The 21,074-nt window shown below is 50.7% G+C and overlaps 1 protein-coding gene across 7 annotated transcripts in view; it reads right to left on the minus strand.

Moving 5' to 3' along the window:
* TIAM2 (TIAM Rac1 associated GEF 2) overlaps positions 1–21,074 on the minus strand; it is a 162,854-nt gene that overhangs the window by 10,957 nt on the left and 130,823 nt on the right. For 6 of the 7 annotated variants that reach the window (XM_059699972.1, XM_059699968.1, XM_059699973.1 and 3 more), the window contains 4 exons: positions 5,395–5,574; positions 3,340–3,408; positions 2,450–2,575; positions 1,576–1,684 (listed from right to left, as the gene is read on the minus strand). In XM_059699972.1, coding sequence (XP_059555955.1) covers positions 1,576–1,684; positions 2,450–2,575; positions 3,340–3,408; positions 5,395–5,574 — 484 coding nt within the window. Of the gene's footprint in view, positions 1–1,575; positions 1,685–2,449; positions 2,576–3,339; positions 3,409–5,394; positions 5,575–14,399; positions 14,616–21,074 lie in introns of those variants that run through there. The other variant, XM_059699975.1, reaches the window with a different exon arrangement.

Genomic DNA, 21,074 nt, shown 5'->3' on the forward strand with positions numbered 1-21,074 from the left:
TCATGGAGCTGGTTAAACACTCAGCGTCAGGAAAATCCCTAAAGGTTCTGAGAAAGAAGCATTGACCAGCAAACTCTGGGTCCTCTCAGACAATGCCATTAAGAAGCATTTGATGACAGCGAGGAAAGGCTTGGAACTTAGCTTGGCTGCCAATACCCTGTTGGACACAATTAACAGAGTTCAAATATAGAGCCCTCCTCAAACATGGGCCTCCGTCATGGAGGGGCGCTCTGATTCACTGGCTTCTAGAGGTGGCAAATCACAATGAGAACGGTCACAGGAGGCCATCCTTAATTCTAGAGAAGGCGTTCAAATGCTGGGGGAGCCATTTTCATCCTGAAAATTTATGACATTATCACAGTTCAAGCTTCAGTAGGTTCATATTCCAAGTACACTTGAAAGCCTGGTGACCTTCCTGGAGACAGTTCAGATGAACCTAAATAGGATTACATGTGTTTCCATAAGCTGTTCTCCACTGCAGGAGCTGAGCACAGCGGACTCCTGAGGACCTGCATTTGTTTGGTGTTCTCCTCAAGGACTGCGTCACTACTGCTCACAGCCTTGAGCTTGAAGTCCTGTGTCTGCATCACTGATGGTTCCTCCTCTTGTCTCTGCTCCCAGCAATGAGGACTCCAAAGAATGGGGGAGGAAGACATCTGAGAGACTCTAACCTCACACCTAGAGAGGTCTGCAGTGACTGAAAGAAGCCCTCGGTACTAGAAGAGCCTCGGTTCAGCGTCCCTGGTTTAGGCATTACAGGAATAAGTTGAACTTCAAGTTTATGATACAAGATGGTGACTGCAGCACAAAGACGCCCTCCAACACCTCTACACCAAAGAAGGTCACTGTCATCATCAAATGTTTGAATACACTTTCCCGGCTGGACAGACTGGCCTGCCCACTCTATGTGCTGGCCATGTGCCCACCAGCTGACCCATTGCAGTTCAGAACCCAGAGCTCAGGCATCTGTCAGCTCCACAGAGTAATGGTTGTTGTTGGCTAAAGGGAAGAGCGATGAGGGTTAACTACCCAGTCTACTTGGACTTAAAAAAGTAAAAGTCTTCAGTTGAAGCCAGTTAGATCAAGTGAGATGATAAAAGTGTGGAGAGATGAAAGGTACTTCATTGGCAGGATGTGAGCTGTAACCGTGTGAGTTTTCCCCCAGTTCTACCAAAGAAGCATTCATTTTACTCAGCTCACTGCTTGTGAGCTTGATGGTGGTGTTTCACAGTGATTTCTTGGGCTTAAGAATAAGATTAACAAGAAGGAAGAAAATGCTGTACGTTTTCTACCCCCACCCAGGGGCTTATGGTTCCAAGTTTTTAGATCAAGGAATTTGGTGAAAAATAATTTAGATGTAATTTCATAGCAAAGTGACACGTGGCAAAGCAACATCTGTGCTCTCAGGACTTTAACCAATAGATTGGGGGGAAAAAAAAGTTACCAGTTTCAAGGTCAAGAATGGAACATGATCCCTTAAAATTGCACTTATTCCTCCTTGTTAGGTACAAATTTATTCTTTGTTAACAACCAAAAATATAAAAAACACAGCTTCAAAAGTTAGGAGTAACTTACCTCGCTCTAGAACCTTCTGTACTTTAATGTGATTAGCACAGAATCCACTGTACAGCTTGAAGTGGTCGGCGTAGTAAAGGAAAGAGCCTCCCAGGGAAAACAGTAATTTCTAGAAAGGGGTGGAGAAGTCCGTCAGACATGGGTTAGTGGGTGTCTGTGGCATCTGACTGCTTTGGTGTCTCCGGGGCCCTGTCTTTCAGATACTAACACACTCAGGCCTCGAGCTGGCGCCCGCTGGACTGGAATAAGCCGGGACTGCCCCGAGCGCAGCACAGCCAGGCGCTCCCCTAGCAGAGCTGCAGTTTGAAAACTTTCCGGTGGAGGATCCCATTGGCAGGGTGTGCAATCGAAGGACATGAGAAAGTTCTACAAAAACGCCTCTGACAAAGGGGGATGTACCAGCAAATGGGCTAAGAGGTGCGTTAATGAAGCCGGTTCTACTCAGAGGCATGATGCTGTCTGCGCCTTCCCTGCAGGGGCTTCTTGCCAGCCGCCGGCGCTCATGTTGGAAATGGGGCTCCCTCCGTAGGAGAGAAGGTCAGAACAGTTTACCACGTGGATGAGGAATCAGGCAGCGAGTGCTCCGGGGTCAGAGGCCATCGCCTGCACACCCTTTAGGTGGCTTGAGTGAAGGTGTGGATATGGTCTGCACCCAGGCGCCTGGCACAGAAATCATGCTGTGCAGATTTCCAACCACCTGAGCACAGACTCCAGGACAAAGCTGTGGTCTACTGTCACCACATGCCCGGGGGAAACTGCGATGAAGGCACTAAGTTTATCCCATCGATAGTCCAGTCCAGCAGATCCTTCCTCAAGGGGGGATTCTGCGCTGTCCCACCACTCTCTGCTTTAAACTGCCGTCCAAAACACTTACTCTAAACTGCGAGGGGGTTTCAAGTAGGTTAAAGTCAGACGACGCTGAAATGCCATCCTCCAGCGTCTCCAGAAACACCTTCTGAAATTCAAGCATCTCGGGCAAACTTCCGAAGAGCGACTCCATCTGTGTGAAGACGGGAGTTGAAGAGGGTGTTAGCAACAGGTCTGACCCACTCAGACGCTGCGCAGCCCGACAGGTCACAGTCACTCGCCAACAGCAGGCAGAAGCACATCCTTTATGGAATATGGCACCTTCATTCTGGGGCACTTTATACACAGAGAATGTACAGTGCTTGTCCCCATAATTCTAAAATAAGTTTTTAAGTGGATGTAAAATTTTCAGAATTCAAATTGGGGGTGGGGGGGGCGGGATGAAAGAAAGTAGGAAGGAAGTAATTCCTGTGATTTAACCTTAAAATGTCGTACATGGAAAAGTAATTTTTGGCCACAACTTCTCTACACAAAGGACGGTCCTGCATTTGTGCTATACACTTTGCTTCACGCCAGAGGCCGCGCTGGGGTTTCTCTGAAGACTCTGAAGTCTTGGACGTTTGGGGACCAGTAGATAGAATCTCCTAGGACACTGATGGTGAACCTTTTGAGCTCGGCGTGTCAGCATTTTGAAAAACCCTAACTTAATTCTGGTGCCGTGTCACATACAGAAATTTTTTGATATTTGCAACCATAGTAAAACAAAGGCTTATATTTTCAATATTTATTTTATATATTTAAGTGCCATTTAACAAAGAAAAATCAACCAAAAAAAATGAGTTCACGTATCATCTCTGACACACATGTCATAGGTTCGCCATCACTGTCCTGGGAGATCCACGGAAGGGCAGAGAGACTAGTCAGTGGTTAAGGAACAGAGGGAAGGTGATTATTTACCTCATCTTGGGTAAGAAAAGTCTCATTTTGAAGTGGCTCCAAGTATAATTCAAAGAGGCAGCTCAGATCCTGAAAGACAGAAGAGTCTTTGGCACTTACGTCTCTAAAATACCCACGAGTTTCCAGCAACCCGGCCACAGCTCCCGACTCCCATTAGGAACAATGAAGCTTGTGTCTTGTTGAAATTCTCGACCCTAAAAGTGGCCATTACCGCTCATCTTGACCCTAAAAGTGGTCATTGCTGCTCACTGGGTTCAGAGGTTAAAACCACAACCCATTCAGCAGCTGGAGACGTGAGCAGTTACTGAATCACAGCCAGCCCAGGGAACACAGGTTGAAATTTCCAAGTTGCATGCAGAGATCCAGGTTAGATGAAAGAACAAGTAAAACTCCATGTTAAATGTCAGCAGCAAAAAGAAATTAAAACATGAAGATGTGTGTGAATCACAAGAGACGGTGGGTGCTGGTCATTTGGTCAGAGAGTGGCCGGCTGTTGTCATGCCCCGTGCCAGCCGATGCTGCCCAGGGGACAGCCACACGAGGGCAGGTCTGCACTGACCGCGGGGCCAAAGACTGCGACACCCAGGCCCAGAGAGGACCAAGTGCAGGTTCACGCATCACGTTCATCTCCGCTCTCCCAGCATCAGGAAGAAACGGCCCTCCCAGTGCGCGTGGCCTGACAGTAAAAAGCAACAGCAGCGATAAAAAGGGCCTGGGGCTCCTGGTGAGAGCTCATGACCAGCCTCGAGCTATCAGAGGGCTCTGCGGCCTCAAACACGGTGCCCAGGGCTGCGGGGAGGGTCACCATGGCTCCCAGGAGGATGCAGAATCTTGTCTGGACTCCCTGGATTTTCACCTCACTCCCCACCCCTCAGATGTGGGGCAAGACGTAACGGGAAATGAAATGAAAACGTCATCTCTATAGCTTTCCTTTCTCCCCTATGGGACCAACGGAAGGGATTTGGGTCATTCTCCTGAGCTCTCTGAATAGGGCCTTTGGTATAGTCCAGACAAAATGACAGTGACACTGGTGAAAGGCGAAGCTCAGTTCGTCAGGAGAAAGGTGACAGCCGTGTGTGTGCATACCGAGGTGTAACTCGGGGCTTGCACGTCAAAGCTGCCACAAGGGCACACCTGTCTCAGAGCCCAGAGGAGGGAGAGGGAGGGCCCACCCAGGCCATTCCGGTGGACCGGGCTGGGCCAGGCCTGCATGCTCAGCCCGCCGCCTGTGCCATGCTGCCCTCAGCAGTCAGCCAACCAAGTGAGCGCAATATAGTTCCAAAGCTTCGGCAAATACTTCAAGCAAAAGAACTGCCTTCCCCGGCTCCTGTATCCTTCATGTTTCTCCAACACTAACTAGGGGCTTCCGAGGCAAACAAGTTCTCTGGGCTCTGAAGAGACTCAGCAAAGCCCCCTCGGCCGTGTGGGAATGCCCGTGATGAGGGGACATCCGTGGTGGGACCTGGCAGGCGGCGGCGGGCCTGTCTCAGAGGTCGCCTGTAAACCAGCTGTGCCTCATTCCTCATCACCTAAAGCAGTGGTTCTCAACCTTCCTGATGCTGCGACCCTTTAATACAGTTCCTCATGTTGTGGTGACCCCCAATTTCATTGTTACAAATTGAACATAATTAAAGCATAGTGATAAATCACAAAAACAATATATAGATGTGTTTTCCAATGATCTTAGGCGACCCCTGTGAAAGGGTCGTTCGACCCCCAAAGGGGTTGCGACCCACAGGTTGAGAACTGCTGACCCAAAGTGATCTCCGTCCCCCGGTACTAAGCCGGCATAGACTCCTTTGCACAGATCGCACAAACTGGAACATCTGTTTCCATAGTGAAAGCTACCTTGGTAACAAATGAGCCGAGATCTAATTTTTTCCGAGTCCTCAAAGCATTTTCACCCTCTCCCCCTTCCCTCCCTCCTCTGCAGCAATTCACTACTTCCAGTGCATGGTGGGGTCCCGATGGCGTCACCCGGGGACCCCTGCCGCCATACCATTGGTCACCACAGACCGGAAGAGAGAGGACAGCATGCTCTGCCCCCGCCTTTACCTTCACATAGGACTTCTCTGTGTCCATCAGCTCCTGGATGACTTTTCGGAGGCGATCCGCGTCTGACAGGTGGCGGGCCAGGGGCCTCGGAGGTGGGTCCTGACCCTCCCGCGGTCCTTCCATGCTGGTGGCCTGGGTGGTGTTAAAACTCCTACACAGCGCAGCGATCTGTTCGGCACTCTGCGAGGGGACAAGAGTGGGAAATGTACAGGAGACTGTCCGTTACTATCCACTGCCCACCAAGGACATAACCAGTGTCTCCATCCCCGCCTGGGAAGCTCATGGGCAGTTGGTTGCGTCCGCCGGGGAAGGTCTGAGCTGGCACCGTTCAGTATCTCCACCTAATGCTTTGTCATTGTCGCGGGCTGGTGAGTAGGTGCATCTGTAGTATGAAAGCTAGAGAAGGAGGCATAGGCTCACTACAATACTGTTGAGGTTGCGCTAAGATCAGCGGTTCTCAACCTGTGGGTCGCGACCCCTTTGGCAGTCGAACGACCCTTTCACAGGGGTTGCCTAAGAACATCGGAAGACACATACATAATTACATATTGTTTTGTGATGAATCACTATGCTTTAATGATGTTCAATTCGTAACAATGAAATTGGGGGTCACCACAACATACTGTATTAAAGGGTCGCGGCATTAGGAAGGTTGACAACCGCTGCTCTAAGATCATGTCCCAGCTCACTAAGGGCACAATAAGAGCCCCTTTTGGTCTACTCTGTCCCCTCAGTGGTTGGCCTGACACAGCTCAGTCTCCCATGTAAAACAGCAGGAATGAGCCGAGAATCTAATTGTGGCGCGTTAGATTTAGACTTAGTACATTTAGGATGCTTCGATGGACTTGGGGTTCTGCCCTCAAACCTAAGCATTGGCTCTGCAGTCTTGCACCAAGTTGCAAAGTGTGAAAGTTGAGCTGTTGTAGAAGCTAGAAAGGAGAGCAGAGACAGACTTACAGGAAGGTAAGGTCCCTGCCCTGAAAGGGTCAGAACCCCCAGGGCACAGACAGGAAGCAGGTGACAGGCAAGCCTGGGAGAACTGGGTGAACGGGCTCTGGGAAACCTCAGAGGGGCCAAGAGCCAGAACCAGGGGCTGGGGAAGCCAAAGTCTCATTCCAAGTAGCGGGAACAGAATCTCAGATTGAGAGGCAGGAAGGAGCAGAGATGTCCGGGGACTAACAACCTTCAATGCAGGGTCCTAGTTAGACTCACACACAGTGCAATCAGGCCTTCCCCAGGAGAACCCATTGTATGCTCCTGCCTTCGGCTGGCGGTATAAAATTTCCAAAGGTCTCCTACCTGCCTCCACAGCGCCTGGAGCACCATCAGATTACATTTAAAATGCCTATTTATCTTTCCATTCTACCCGGCCCAGCTTAGCACCCGCCAGGCTGTGAGCCGGCAAGGGCAGGCCACGCCTTTCTCTGTCATTGCCGCCCCCAGAGCCCAGCTCAGAGGCTGGTTGACAGTAAGCGTTCTGTCACCTCTGTTGCCCTGAAAATATTATTGACTAACAAAGCAGCTGAGTCCCAATGTAAATAACTAATATCCATCTATCACGGCAACTTTCTGTCCCTCAACTAAAACCCTCTGGTTTCAATGGCTTCGCGCCTGATCTCTGTCACTCTGTCTAAACCATGGCTCGCGAGCCACATGCGGCTCTTTAGCCCCTTGAGTGTGGCTCTTCCACAAAATACCATGTGTGGGCGTGCACATACAGTGAGATTGAAACTTCGTGGTCCATGCGCAGAAGTCGGTATTTTGTGGAAGAACCACACTCAAGGGACCAAAGAGCCGCCTGTGGCTCACGAGCCGCGGTTTGCCGACCACTGGTCTAGGGTAAGAAGCTGAACATGTCCAGCATCTCCTAATACGCATTGAATTCATCCTCTTTGCTTGGATATTTCAGAGCATGAATATCTTCCACAAGCACGCTGGTCACCCTCAGTGGGCGGTGAGTGCTTGCTATCCGAGCTGCCCCCGAGAAGCTACAGGGCCTCGAAGAGAAAGCAGGGTGCTCCTGCCCTCCCTTCTCTCCCTCTCTGACCTACCCTCCCCCCAACACAGTGTCTTCAGCAGATGGAAATCTACCTCAGCAATAAAACTCAACACTGATCCGGGCTAGTCTTTCAAGTCAATTTCACGGGTACGGGCTTGCTCAGCCTCCAAAGAAACAGAAGGCTGCTTCTGCAAGAGGCTTGCCAAGGCAGCCGGGAAACGAACACAAGCTTGTGTGGAACAGATGAGAAAGGTCACACACCTCAACCAACGGAAGCGTCTCTCTGGAAGGAGCCGCCTGGGAAGGCTCCAGCGGGGAAGTGGGTTGTAACTTGGTCATGGAAGGAGCATGTTCCAAGAAGGACCACAGGATAAGCCACGGTGCAGTGGGAGTGAGGCCCCCGCAGGTGTCAGCGATGAGAACTCCCAGGCCCTGGGGCTCTTTAAACAGAACTGCTTCTCTTGTTTTCATACTAGTCTTGGTACAAAAGTCAGACCAACCAAAAACAGGCACTTAGCCTCCAGCTAGACATATAAACACATATAATAGAATTTATTCTCCAAAAGCTCCACGTGTAAGTACGAATGATTCTGATTGGATACACACACGATCCACTAAGCTTTGTCCTCGGCTGTGAACACAAGCACATTTCTGCTAACACCTGTCAGAACACATTCATTCTGGGTAAACTGTCCAAGGACAAGAAAACAGATGTGGGTCGTAAGGCTCCAATCAAGGCAACTTGATCTATCAAAATGTCTTATGTGTAAAACAATGAAATCGTCTGATTCATTATTGAAGAAACGCCGACACTTCAGTCGTGCCCTGAGAGCTGAGTGACAGAGCAAACGCCAAAGAGGGCAGAGCAGCCCAAAGGGGCTTCCTTCTCTCCCGGGACATGAGCATCCTAACGGAGCACCGGGGCATGTAACAACCCCCCCCCAATCCTGTCCTCCTCCTCTCCAGTGGCTGTCAACCCTGGTCGCCACATACTGGCTTTGTTTGGGAGCTTAAAAAATACACCTGCCCAAACCAACTGAACCAGAATCTCTAGGGCCCCAGGTATGGGCATTTGAAAGAAGTTTCCCAAGTGATGATCACATGTAGCCAGGTGAGAACAACTGGTATACCCATCACCGTGGCGAACACTGCTTGGTTTCGCCAGCGTGGTGCTACCTCCAGCCAGATCACCCTGTCCCAGGGTCTGCACAGAAGGATGGCCAGGTAAAGGTGTGTGGACTGAGCTCATGAGACAGGCAGAAGCAGGCAGAACCATACCTGTGGCCCTGGAGTTCGGGTCTGGTGCTCTACTAACTGAGCCAAACAATCCAAGATAATGATACTCAGGCTCTAAAACTCACTTATTTGAAATCTCTGTGCTGGTATTTCTGCACCACAATCTCAGACAACATAATTCTGCAGTCCTGAAAAAGTTTCCAGTTCTATAGAATCTATATTAAACTCACATATATTGTATAAAATAAGATCTGACAAAGTGCACCATAAGTGAAATGGCAGCTGGTGAGATGACAGCTTTGCCTGGCTGGGATTCAAAATTCACACCTAACAATGCAGTGTTAAAATAACGAGACCTTAAAAATAACGTCTCTTGCCGTTTTAGAAAATCAGAATTCATTTTTCGAACACTTCTGGTAAGATGAACTTGAAGAGGGAATGTTTAGGCGAGATTTTCATGGCCAGTGTTCTTTCTAGGGTGCCGCAGTGAAGTGCTCAGGTGCGACCCAGCCTCCTCGCCCCAAACTGGTGGGCTGTTGCCCACAGGCGCCGTGAGGATTACCTGGGGTCTAAAAGGAGGCCGGGCCCTAAAACGGGTGGCTGTAAATGTGGTTTGAGACGGCGCCTGAAAGGCTCACCTGGCTGTTTCAGTCCTCCGTTCTCAGTGACGGCTACAAACACTGGCCTGCTGAAGGTGGAATTCAGGGTGTCTCTGATACGCAATTGCTAGGAATAGTGACTTTCGGCTGAGATATTTTTACACGTATGTGTGCGGATGGGGTGAAAAGCACAGACATGATGCAGAAGCCCTGAGTTCTGGCCCTTCATGGACTCATTTCTGAGTCAGTTTCCTTGATGAAAAAGCGATAGGGCTTATTCCAAGAAGTCACCCTTCAGTCACCTCCTGGGACAGGAGGAAAGGGAGCGGGCATTTGTTGAGTGCCTGCTTTCGGCCGGACAGGTGGGAGGGGGTCTCACAGAACTGGCTGACATTTAATCCCTGCCCAGACTGTACTGATGAGGGGCGAGGAGGCATCGGCCGGACCCTGATGGCACAGGACCCATCTAGCTCTCTGCAGGTCCGACCCCTGCCAGGATCTGGCAGAACATGGGGCAAAGCCAGCCTGTCTCCCCTCAACTGGCTAAGACCGTTCTCTCTCCCCTCTCCTTTCCCAGGATCTGGACCCGCCCAGAGAGTTCCCTGCTGAAAAAGCCCTCCTGGAGTCCTTTAAAACCTCCGGCTCCCCATCCCTAGGGGCTGGCGTCATTTGGGGGTTCGGCCCATCTGGGTTCCAGATGACCTAATGCATTTATAATTCTTTACCACTTTCGGCCTCGCACGCTACCTCCTTCGGCGACCCTGACACATGCATCACCCATTTCGGGACGCTGCCCGAGGTCCGTAGCCTCCCCACGAAACACCAGTGCCATCAGCAGCCTGGGCCCGCTCCTCCCGGCTGGGGCCTCCCCTGTGAAGCAGGGCTCACCGACCGACCGACCGACCGGGGCCTGGAGAGGGTCAGGGAGCAACGCGTGCAGGGCCTCCGCACGGCGCCAGGCCTGGCGTGACAGTGGTAATTTGCACAGGGAGTTCAGTTTTCCAAGTTCTGTTATTTTTAGAAATGCAGAAGAATACATCTCCTCCAAGTTCCCTGAAGGAAAGGCCAGAACAACCCAATTTCATTTATTCAGCAGTTTTTTCATTCGGCGCCTGCTCTAGGCGGGGCTCGGTGCTCGGTGCTAAGAAGCAAAAGATGGAGACCCCAACCTCACACGGGCAGAGAGGTGACAAGGACAGAGGACAGGAAGTGGAGCGCGCAGTATCTCAGCCACACGTGTCAGGGCTCCAGGGAGGAACAAAGGGGGCGGAGTGGGGGTGGAGGGCCAGCAGGCTGGGCTGCAGCTGAATGGGGGGCAGAGGAGGAAAAGGCAAACCCTGTGCAAAGGCCGCAGGTGGTGGTGGCCAGGGGACATCTATAGGGAAGGCAGCCTCCAGCAGGCAGAGGGCACTGCTGTGGCAGGCGTGTGCAGGCGTGTGCCGAGCGGGCAATCCTGTGTGCCAGTGGCACAGCCCGAGAAGGCTGGGCAGAGCTGTGTGCCGGGAGGGGGGACCTGTGACTGTGGCTCCCAGACCACAGGCCCCTCTTCGGAGGAAGCCGCTGAGCCGGAGCCAGCGTGGACGAGGCCTGCTGCCTGCCTTCTGCTTGGTTCTTTATTTAACTCGAGTTTGGTGAGAATTCGGGAATGAATGAGACATGCTCTCCCTGCCAAGGAGGTGTCAGGGCCAGGACAGCGTTCCACATACCCAGGCATCTTTCCCATACAATGTTGGATGTTTCCATGTCATTCTTATGTAATTTACACAAAACAGCGCGTCCTGTCTACATATCCAGTGCCAGGGCCTGCATTTTCTCTTCCATCTTTCACCCAGAGAAAAAGACACGGCTTACTTCTAAGGTCACCTTAAACCTGCCCATCCAGGGAGATGGGCGTGGGCCAGAATCTTCCCGACTTCTGAATGCAAAAGCATGGCATAGAGACCAATGACCCCACCTGCCACACACAGGTCAGGTAAGGGTGGAGCCTGAGAGCAGGGCCAAAGCCAGGCTGCCACGTGTTGATGCAGATAAAGTTTTAGGGGGGGAGAACCAAGATGGCGGCATAGGTTAACGCCGGAGTTTGCTGCTTTGAACAACTACTTCAAAAGTGAAACCAAGTTTTATTAGCACTCGGCCGTGCTCATTCCCCTGCCAGCTGTCCACGCTGCCTCCACATTGAAATGCAGAGCTGAGTGGCTGCCAGAGCCTCATGTATTGACAGGAAAAGTTCACCAACCCCTGACAGAGATGTACCCAGAACAAAAAAGATTCTCCTTTTGAAATGAGGTCTGAACTAAAATTCAGAATAATCTATGCAACCTTATTCTGAAATTTTTCCCGTGAGTAAAATATAAATTTAAAAATGACTTTGGTATCTTTTCCCAAAGACTACAGATGACATCTGACTTCACATAAGGCACCAACCCTTGGGTGTAGCACGCTTTCAGCTGTGCCAACAACAGCAAACACACCTGCGGCTCACCCGGCTCGGATCCAGGCCTCAGAAAAACGACTCTTACATTCTCTAACAGTTTTCACTGGTGTTGCTTTTGGATGATTCCGTTTGCTTTTCCTGTGACGTGGGCACGGAGACCTATATTTAAATTCTTTCTGTGATATAGTACCTATATCGTTGCACATTCATCCTCAATGTTCATCTGGATAAAGACGCCTCTAAGCCAGCGTCTTCCGGCTCGCTGTTTGTGGAAAGCACATGTAGCTATGATGCTTCTTATCTACCTCACTCCCCTCCACCCACTTTCCATCCACAGGCATTTATGTCGGGCCTCAGCTTCGTTGTTATTCTCTTCCTTCCATTTTTTCTAACCAGCTTTTCTTCTGAGAATCACATCACTTCGTTTGAACTTGTGTGTTGACAATTACGCTCCCTTTAATGGTGAACGTTTCCATTTAACATGAGCGTTCTGGTTGGTTTCCGTGCTTACTGCCGATTTTCTTACACACAGCATTTCTATTCAAGAGTTATGTCTTTGACTTGATTCTTGGCCACTGATGCCATATTATTGAACTGTTTGGTTTGTTTGTTTGTTTTTTCAGGAAAGGTCTATAATATTACATAGTCTTAGAATGTTCTAGGAGTTGAGATTATTTTTCTGTCTTTGTCACTGTATTTCAGCAATTTTCAACCAGTGTGCCACAAGTATTTTTAAAACATGTAATATCTGACTATTTAATCAGGGGCACTAACCTCTTTTCCCTTAGACCAGCCGTGGGCAAACTACGGCCCGCGGGCCGGATCCGCCCATTTGAAATGAATAAAACTAAAAACAAAAAAAAGACCGTACCCTTTTATGTAATGATGTTTACTTTGAATTTATATTAGTTCACACAAACACTCCATCCGTGCTTTTGTTCCGGCCCTCCGGTCCAGTTTAAGAACCCATTGTGGTCCTCGAGTCAAAAAGTTTGCCCACCCCTGCCTTAGACTGTCAAATAAAAAAAATGACAACCACTACAACAATAGCCATCCAATGTGAATGAATCAAAATTACACCTATTTTTTGGGTCAGATCGGCAAAACACATATTTTTGGTGTGCCACATAAGTTTAGTAATTAGTTTGTATAAGCCATGAGATGAAAAAGGTTGAAAATCACTGCTTTATTTGAAGAGAAAATGTGTCGATAACACCAACTCTAATCAAATTCTTGACAGACTAGAGCTTGGACAAATTTTTTAGCCACCAACTTTCTGGGCAAGACTATGCTGTAGACAGAAGACTGAGGACATTACAGCTGAACCCTGAGAGGGGGACCCGTGCTAACAGCTCAGGCTGTGTCCACTGTTGACCGGACCTGTCTGCCCAACTACCTGCGCCCAGACTGCCCCCCGGTGACTCCTCCTTCCTTTCCTGTGTGGTGGTAACAGGTGGGCTCCCGGGTCCCTAACCTAGAAAACCAACAGCAGGGCAACACCTGGTTCAGGGCAGGGCAGACCAAGGACTCAGCTCCCAGAGCAGATCTAAGAGGCTCAGGAAACCATTCCAGCTCCTCGTTAACATTACTTGGCGCCTTAGATCATCAGCTTCTGGATTGTAGTAGAGCTGTGTCCCCGGCTGGCTCCGTCTGGTTGGCTTGGTCCGCCTTCCTTTGGATCCTAAGCCTTGGGTCTCCCAACCCTCACAGATGGGCTCCACTGGGACACAGACTGATGCCGTCTGTCTGTCTTTGCTCTTAATGTAACTCTGCCATTGTCCAAGCAGTCTTTCTATTGGGTCACCACTGACATATTGTTGCCATATAATAGCTTTCTCTTAGGAGATACTTTTGGATAGATTAGAAATATATACAAATATTTTGGAAATATTGGGAAATAGAAAGACAGACACTATTAGGACACTTACTGCTGGACTTGTTTTTTAACCCACTATTTCTGATGTTGAATGGTGCATTTTTTTCTTGCAATGTTCCTCCCAAAAAGAGAGAGAGCAGGAAAAGCAGCAAAGAATAGCAAAACAAGAGTACGAAAAGTTCACTTAGGAAGACATTTTCACCCCTTTGGGGAGGGGGTCATTTTTATTATTTGGGGTCTTTGTAAATGTAATTCTGCAAGAATGGAGCTCCAGTGGGGAACCCTACCTTGAAAAAAAAATCTTTAAAAAAATAAAGCACCAGACATAGCAAAGTATTTTCAAATCTCACCTGAGATTACTGGCTCTCTGTCTTGGAAACGCATCTATATAAAGCCACCTTACCAAGGCCTCCGTGGGCCACAGAGAGGGGGGGCAGAGGAGGGCCGGACACAGCCTGCCCCGTCCCAATGCCTCAGTCCCTGCGCATCTGCTATCCTTTATCCTGTGACTGAATGAAGGGGGTGGAATCTAGAGAATTCCAAGGCCAGCTCAAAGCAGCCTGAGGCGTAGGAAGAGGACCCCTACGTGAAGCAATGCTGTGGTTTCTCAGCAAAGCCCGGCCAGAAGTGGAAGCAATTGCACATCGCAGCACTTCCTCCTCTGACATCTGTGTTCTGCAAACCCGGGAGAATTCAGGTGGCAGCACCGGGTTAGAGGCGAAGGCAGGTGAACCACAGAGGAGAAGGGACGCGCGGGAAGCGGAACAAGCAAACTGAGGGAGGAGGAGGAGGAGAGGCAGCGACAAAAGAATGAAAAGGAGAAAAAAACCAGAACTCGGGGAGGGGGCTTGAAGCACATACCTTCCGTCTTCTCCTGCCTCCCATGTGAGTGGCAAACACATTCCTGGTGGCCCTGTTCTTCATGCTGTTACCAAGGACAGCAGGAGACCAAGCTGCAAAACTAACCTCCAGCCTCTCCTCTCAGCAGGTAGGGGCTGGGATCTGAGGCCGTGCACGCGCCCACGTGTGCCCGTGTGACGGCTCGTGGGCAGCTTCTCCACGGCCTGTCCTCCCTCGGCCGCCTCGCCCCTGCACAGAGTGGCACGCAGGTCTACTCGGAGCTGAGACCAGAGAGGAAATTGCAATATGACGCAGAAGAATCCTCCACAACTTTTTTTTTTTAAAGTCAAAGCAGCCATACTGTGGGGCTGGGACTGTATTAAAAAGTGAGACTCCGGCCCAGCCGGTGTGGCTCAGTGGTTGAGCATTGACCTATGGTCAGGGTTCGATTCCCAGTCAGGGCACAGGCCCGGGTTGCGGGCTCCATCCCCAGTGGGGGGCGTGCAGGAGGCAGCCGATCCATGATTCTCTCATCATCGATGTTTCTATCTCTCTCTCCTCTTCTCCCTTCCTCTCTGAAATCAATTTTAAAAAAATGCATTTTTTAAGAAGTGAGACTCCGCTCTGAGTAATGAAAGGCGTAAAACACAAAACACTGAGACTTGAATACACCTTCATGTACCCAGTTTCCCTCTGACGAGGGTCTCTAAGTGCACAAAATCCGCGAAGGCCTCACATGACAGTGTGAGCCGCGTGGCCAGGGCGAGCACTGAGGGTGCCTTTGTGAGATGGGCTGAGTGAAAATGAATGAACAAGCAGCGGAACACGAGCTGCACCAACCCCCGGTCTTGGTAAAATAGCAAAAAGAAAAGATTCATGGCGCCCAACAGTGGCCAACCACAACCAGAATGTGGCTGTGCCTGCTGTTCCTTCAAGACAGCAGTGAGCAGCCACAAGGGGCAGCGTTCGCTGATGGGCGGTGGCCAGGTGAGGGCCCTGCACTGAGGTCTAAGCCAGCCCCTGGCCGCCCGACAGCTGTCAATTTGACCTAAGGGAGCTCTATAACATTTTCTTTGCAATAAAAATTTAAATTCATGCCCCACCCCCTCCCAAATCACTTTTCTTTTTTTTTACTAATTACAGAAAATAAAATTTTTCACAATGCTAAAATACCAATGTTATGATTGGTGCTCAACAATCCAGGGATGTCCAACCACCATCATTAATACTGTCCCCTTCTAGTCTCAACCTAATATTTATTTGCCACTTAGGGGGGGAGGGCGGGGGTTGCTATTTATTTAACACTCCTCCATGTCTCTTAGACGTTAAAGAAAAAACGCATATTAGTTAAAGCATTAATAGCCAACCCCCCAGCCTGATCCCCAGCCCAGCCGGGCGGTTCCGTCTCCACATGACTTCCTCCTTTCTTCTTCCTGCTGGGGTTCCGAAGATGACTCTCGATAACTATTTTCCCCCCAGAAGAACAGGATGAAAAGGGAAAGTGTGGAGGAGAGTGAGAAGCAGGAGCCAGAGGAAGGCAGGAAGGAAGGGAGAGGTGGAAGAGGAAGGAGGGAAGAAAGAGCTAGAAGGGCACCAGCACCGTGAACGGGAAAGCCAGTTACCCAGGCGAAAAGGAAGAAAAGGACTCAATGACCGAATCCTTCCCGCTTCACTGTGAGTCAGGGGGACCGTCCCCACTCCGAAGAGGACGGGGGAGGGGTGCGGCTGCCCGGCCTCCACAGCAGAGACCCTGCAGCCCGCCTTCCACACCAGTCCCCAGGCTCCATGCTGCCACTGCCTGAACACACGTGTATTTGATATTAGCACAGAACACGCAAGCCTGCGCCACCATCTGCGTAACATCACAGCCTCCTGTGGTCCCCGCGCCCCAGCCGGGCTGGGTCTACCAGCAGTCCCGGCGCCTGAGCCCTCACTGGTGTCTGTGTGTGGGCCCAGTCAGCCCGCGCGCTGCCAGTGGCCACAGCCCCTCCCACTGGTCAGTGTGCTCTGTCCAGGGACACACCTGGCCTAACCTAAACCCCGAGGACCCTGTCCTGCAGCCACGGCTGGGAGGAAGCGGGGAGAGGTCACCACCAGCAAGATCCCCTAAGAGTCCCTCCCGCTGTCCATCCTCCTTCCCCCGGACACAGAGCGCTCTCCCTTCCCACGCTGCTGGCCACGCGGCCATGGTGCAGGGCAGCCACGGCGCAGGGCAGCCACGGCCCAGGGAAGCCACGGCGCAGGGCAGCCACGGCGCAGGGCACTCACCTCTGGGTTCACCCCAAGCTACTGCTGGGCTCACCGTTGGGCCTCCCCACACCTGCACTGGGAGCTGGTTTTCTCTCCTTCCTTCTGGTTCTCACTGGCACTGGGGGTGGAGGCAGGCCCCGGTGAGCAGAGGGGAAAGTGTCCAGACACGTGTGTCCATGTGAGGCACATGGGGAAGGGGCGACTTTTAGCCTAATAAGCCCTTATATTTGTGCTTCATTTCTCATTCCACCTGCTAGTCAGTGGTCCTTAGCAACAGAGAGAGACAGGACTCTGTGTGCCCCACTGTAGTGATGCTCCCTCCGGCCACACCCAGCAGAGCTGGCATCTCCCCACACGTCAGCCCTGAGGATCCAGAACAGACCAGGAAGAGCAGGACTAGCACCCCGAAGCTCAGAAAATGGGAAATTAAGAACAAATCCACTGACCACAAAGATCAGATGGCCTTTCAGACACCAATGCAAACTAAGCCGGGCACTGACCGCGTCCCAGCCCTGCACCCAGTCCCTCCACAGGGAACCGCGGGCCAGGAAAGGAGAACAACGCACTCGGGAGCTGGGGGCAGCAGCTCAGCTGGGATCCAGCCTGCGTCCTTGGCGCCTGCCGAGGTCCAAAGGCAGGAAGTCTGCAAGACCCGCAACGTGTCTCAGCCGCCCCAGCACCTCAGCCTCCCCAGCCCCCTCCTGCCACAGGGGAACGCACACCCAATGCACACTAGCTTCGCTCAGTCCCTAAGAGCAGCCCTGCACGAGGTCAGCGATTCACAGCGCACGGCTGGGCACCCACGCTAGAAGGCGGGCTGGCTTTGTCTTCGTGCAGATGACACCGAGCAAGAGGACTCAATGGCCAAGGTTTCCAGGCATTTTCATCTCTCGGGACAGCTCAGCAGGGTCTGCCCACGGACACTAACCTCAAGAAGATTAGGAGGTGCCCTGGCCGGTTTGGCTCAGTGGCTAGAGCGTCGGCCTGTGGACTGAAGGGTCCCGGGTTTGATTCCCGTCAAGGGCACATACTGCCGGGAGCCGGTCCATGCTTGCTGTTTCAAGGGACCTGGCATATATGGCATACTGTTCTTAATATGTTTGCTCACCTTCTTGGCACTATGTGTTTTAACCAAGGTCTCTGAGAAAGGTTGTTTTCCCCAGGTAGGGATTTTCCCCTGAAGTTAGGGAGGGAATAAAACCCCTCAACTAAGTGCCAGGCGGGTAATTAATCCCTTTAACTACGAACAATCATGCTTAAACTACATAATCTTTTCTCCCTGGAATGGAGATAAGAAACGCCCTAACCTTTGTAATAGAGATTGATAGGATTGAATCAACTGGTATAAATACAGTTGTAACAAGACAGAACTCAGAACTCAGAACACAGAACTCAAGAGACAGAACTCAGAACACAGAACCAGACAGACACACAGAACTCAGAACAAGACAGCAAGAGACAGAACTTATAAGACAGAACTCAGGAGACAGAATTCAGAAGACAGAACCTACACAGAGCCTAGAGACAGAAGAACTTCGCTGGCGAGAGCATGCCAGAGGATCCTGGACCGGGACTGGCCTCGGAGCCTAGAGACAGAGCCTAGCGGGAGAACATGGCAAGGGATCCTGGACTGAACCTGACTACAGAGATTGGCAGGAGAACCTGACTGGAACCTGGACACTGAACCTGACTGGAGTACCTGTACAGAACCTGGCTGGAGACCCCGACAAGCGAACCCGGCTATGATGATCAACTGAACGCTGTCTCTGTGTCATTCCTTCTTCGCCGACTCCGTCCACACCTTTGGGGACCCCTGGACCCGCTGGGGCTGGACCCCGGCATATGGCGCCCGAACAGGGACCCCTAGGTAAGCGCCCCGCACTCGGGACGGATAGGACTCCACCATAGGAAGAGGGTGGATAGTCTTTGCCTACTCCGTCCACACCTTTGGGAACCCCTGGAACAGGATTCCCCTAGGTAAGCCCCACCCCCCATTGAGAACCCCCACACTCGGGACGGATAGGACTCCACCAGGGTGCTACAGACCCCCCTATAGAGGATAAATAGGGTAAGAAGGTGGATAGTACAGAACCTAGATTAAGAAGATGTGCCATACTGAGTCCAAAGAAAGAAGACTCTGTATTGATCTTTAGATTAAGAAGATGTGCCATACTGAGTCTAAAGAAAAAAGACTCCGTATTGATCTTTTAACATATATGCTTGTTAGCAGAGGAATTAAGGTTACTCCCAGTCAGACAGAACATTTTATACAAGAAATACGTCCATGCTTTTCTGAGGAAGGAAAGGTGCCGGAAAGGTAAATGTAGAGGCATGGGAGAAGGTAGGCCCAAGGAGCCTTATCCTTAACCCCACTGCAGCCTTTCCACCCCGGGAAAGTGCAGGATTGGCAAGCTCTCCCTGGGGTGATAGATCAGGACTCAGGTAATAGCAGAAAGCGCCAATCCTACTCTTAAAATGGATACAAGAGAGCGTTTGAGGTTTTTCTTTTTAATGCCTGCTTTTAAAAAATAAAAAAAGGGGGAATTTGCCGGGAGCCGGTCCATGCTTGCTGTTTCAAGGGACCTGGCATATATGGCATACTGTTCTTAATATGTTTGCTCACCTTCTTGGCACTATGTGTTTTAACCAAGGTCTCTGAGAAAGGTTGTTTTCCCCAGGTAGGGATTTTCCCCTGAAGTTAGGGAGGGAATAAAACCCCTCAACTAAGTGCCAGGCGGGTAATTAATCCCTTTAACTACGAACAATCATGCTTAAACTACATAATCTTTTCTCCCTGGAATGGAGATAAGAAACGCCCTAACCTTTGTAATAGAGATTGATAGGATTGAATCAACTGGTATAAATACAGTTGTAACAAGACAGAACTCAGAACTCAGAACACAGAACTCAAGAGACAGAACTCAGAACACAGAACCAGACAGACACACAGAACTCAGAACAAGACAGCAAGAGACAGAACTTATAAGACAGAACTCAGGAGACAGAATTCAGAAGACAGAACCTACACAGAGCCTAGAGACAGAAGAACTTCGCTGGCGAGAGCATGCCAGAGGATCCTGGACCGGGACTGGCCTCGGAGCCTAGAGACAGAGCCTAGCGGGAGAACATGGCAAGGGATCCTGGACTGAACCTGACTACAGAGATTGGCAGGAGAACCTGACTGGAACCTGGACACTGAACCTGACTGGAGTACCTGTACAGAACCTGGCTGGAGACCCCGACAAGCGAACCCGGCTATGATGATCAACTGAACGCTGTCTCTGTGTCATTCCTTCTTCGCCGACTCCGTCCACACCTTTGGGGACCCCTGGACCCGCTGGGGCTGGACCCCGGCAACATACCTCAGTTGCAGGCTAGATCCCTGGCCCCAGTTGGGGGGTGTGCCCAACCGATGTTTCTCTGTCTCTCCTCCTCCCTTCCACTCTCTTTAAAAATCAATGTTAAAATATAGTCAGGTGAGGATTAACAATCACAAGACTAGCAGGCAGCTGAGAGGGTGGAGGCAGGCCCCGGTGAGCAGAGGGAAGCGTTCAGACACGTGTCTGTGTGAGGCACATGGGGAAGGGGGTACTTTTAGCCTCATAAGCCCTTCTTTTTGTGCTTCTAGTCATACCCGATCCTCTGACCAACACGGGGCTGGTGGTATTGCTAGTTTTACTTATCGCTGAGGATGCAGAAGCTTAGAGGAGTTGGGGACCTTGTCCCAAGTCACACAGGGGAACACCTGGTGGACCAGGACATGGATTCAGGTTTCCAACCAGCAGGTCAAGAGTTCTTTCCATGACACCCGTGCCTACAAGCAAAAGCTGCCTGCAACTCAACCTGAGGAAACGGCTCTCACGGCCGGAGGGTGTCAGACCCCAGGTCGTTTTCCAGGGACAATGGGTTTGCTCTGAGGGTGCTCTCTCGGTTCATTCACCTGGGGATTGGGTCAGAGAACGTGCGTTTAAAGATGCCATGTTTAGTGTAGCAGCCACATAGAAAGGCCAATACTTACAAGTAAATTATATCTTAAGAAAAACACCTTACAGCCAAACAGAGCTTGAAATAATGCAGGGGACTCAAAGAAAGGTGTATAGCTCCAGAATGCTGCAGGGAACAATGCCCAATAATCTTTTTCTTTCTCTTTAGCTTCTTAGTTATGTGAGCTCTTAAAAGCCATTCACGGGAAACAGAAACATGCCAAAGGTTAATAAGCTAAGGGGGTGAGCAGGCATTAACTCTTAAATGCAAGTGATGCTTGTGCTTTGCACTAAAGCATAACCATGAGGGCAGGTCCCTTTATTCTACTTGAAAAAGTCATCGGGACAAAATGCATCTTCAACCTGGTTCAGTAGCAAAGAGCACAGCACGCAGTGATCACGCTGAGCCTCTCCAGCTTCCGATGCTCTCTGTTCCATCAACACACGCCCACAAACTACGAAA

This window comes from Myotis daubentonii, chromosome 6 (assembly GCF_963259705.1).
Source record: "Myotis daubentonii chromosome 6, mMyoDau2.1, whole genome shotgun sequence".
Taxonomy (NCBI): Eukaryota; Metazoa; Chordata; class Mammalia; order Chiroptera; family Vespertilionidae; genus Myotis; species Myotis daubentonii.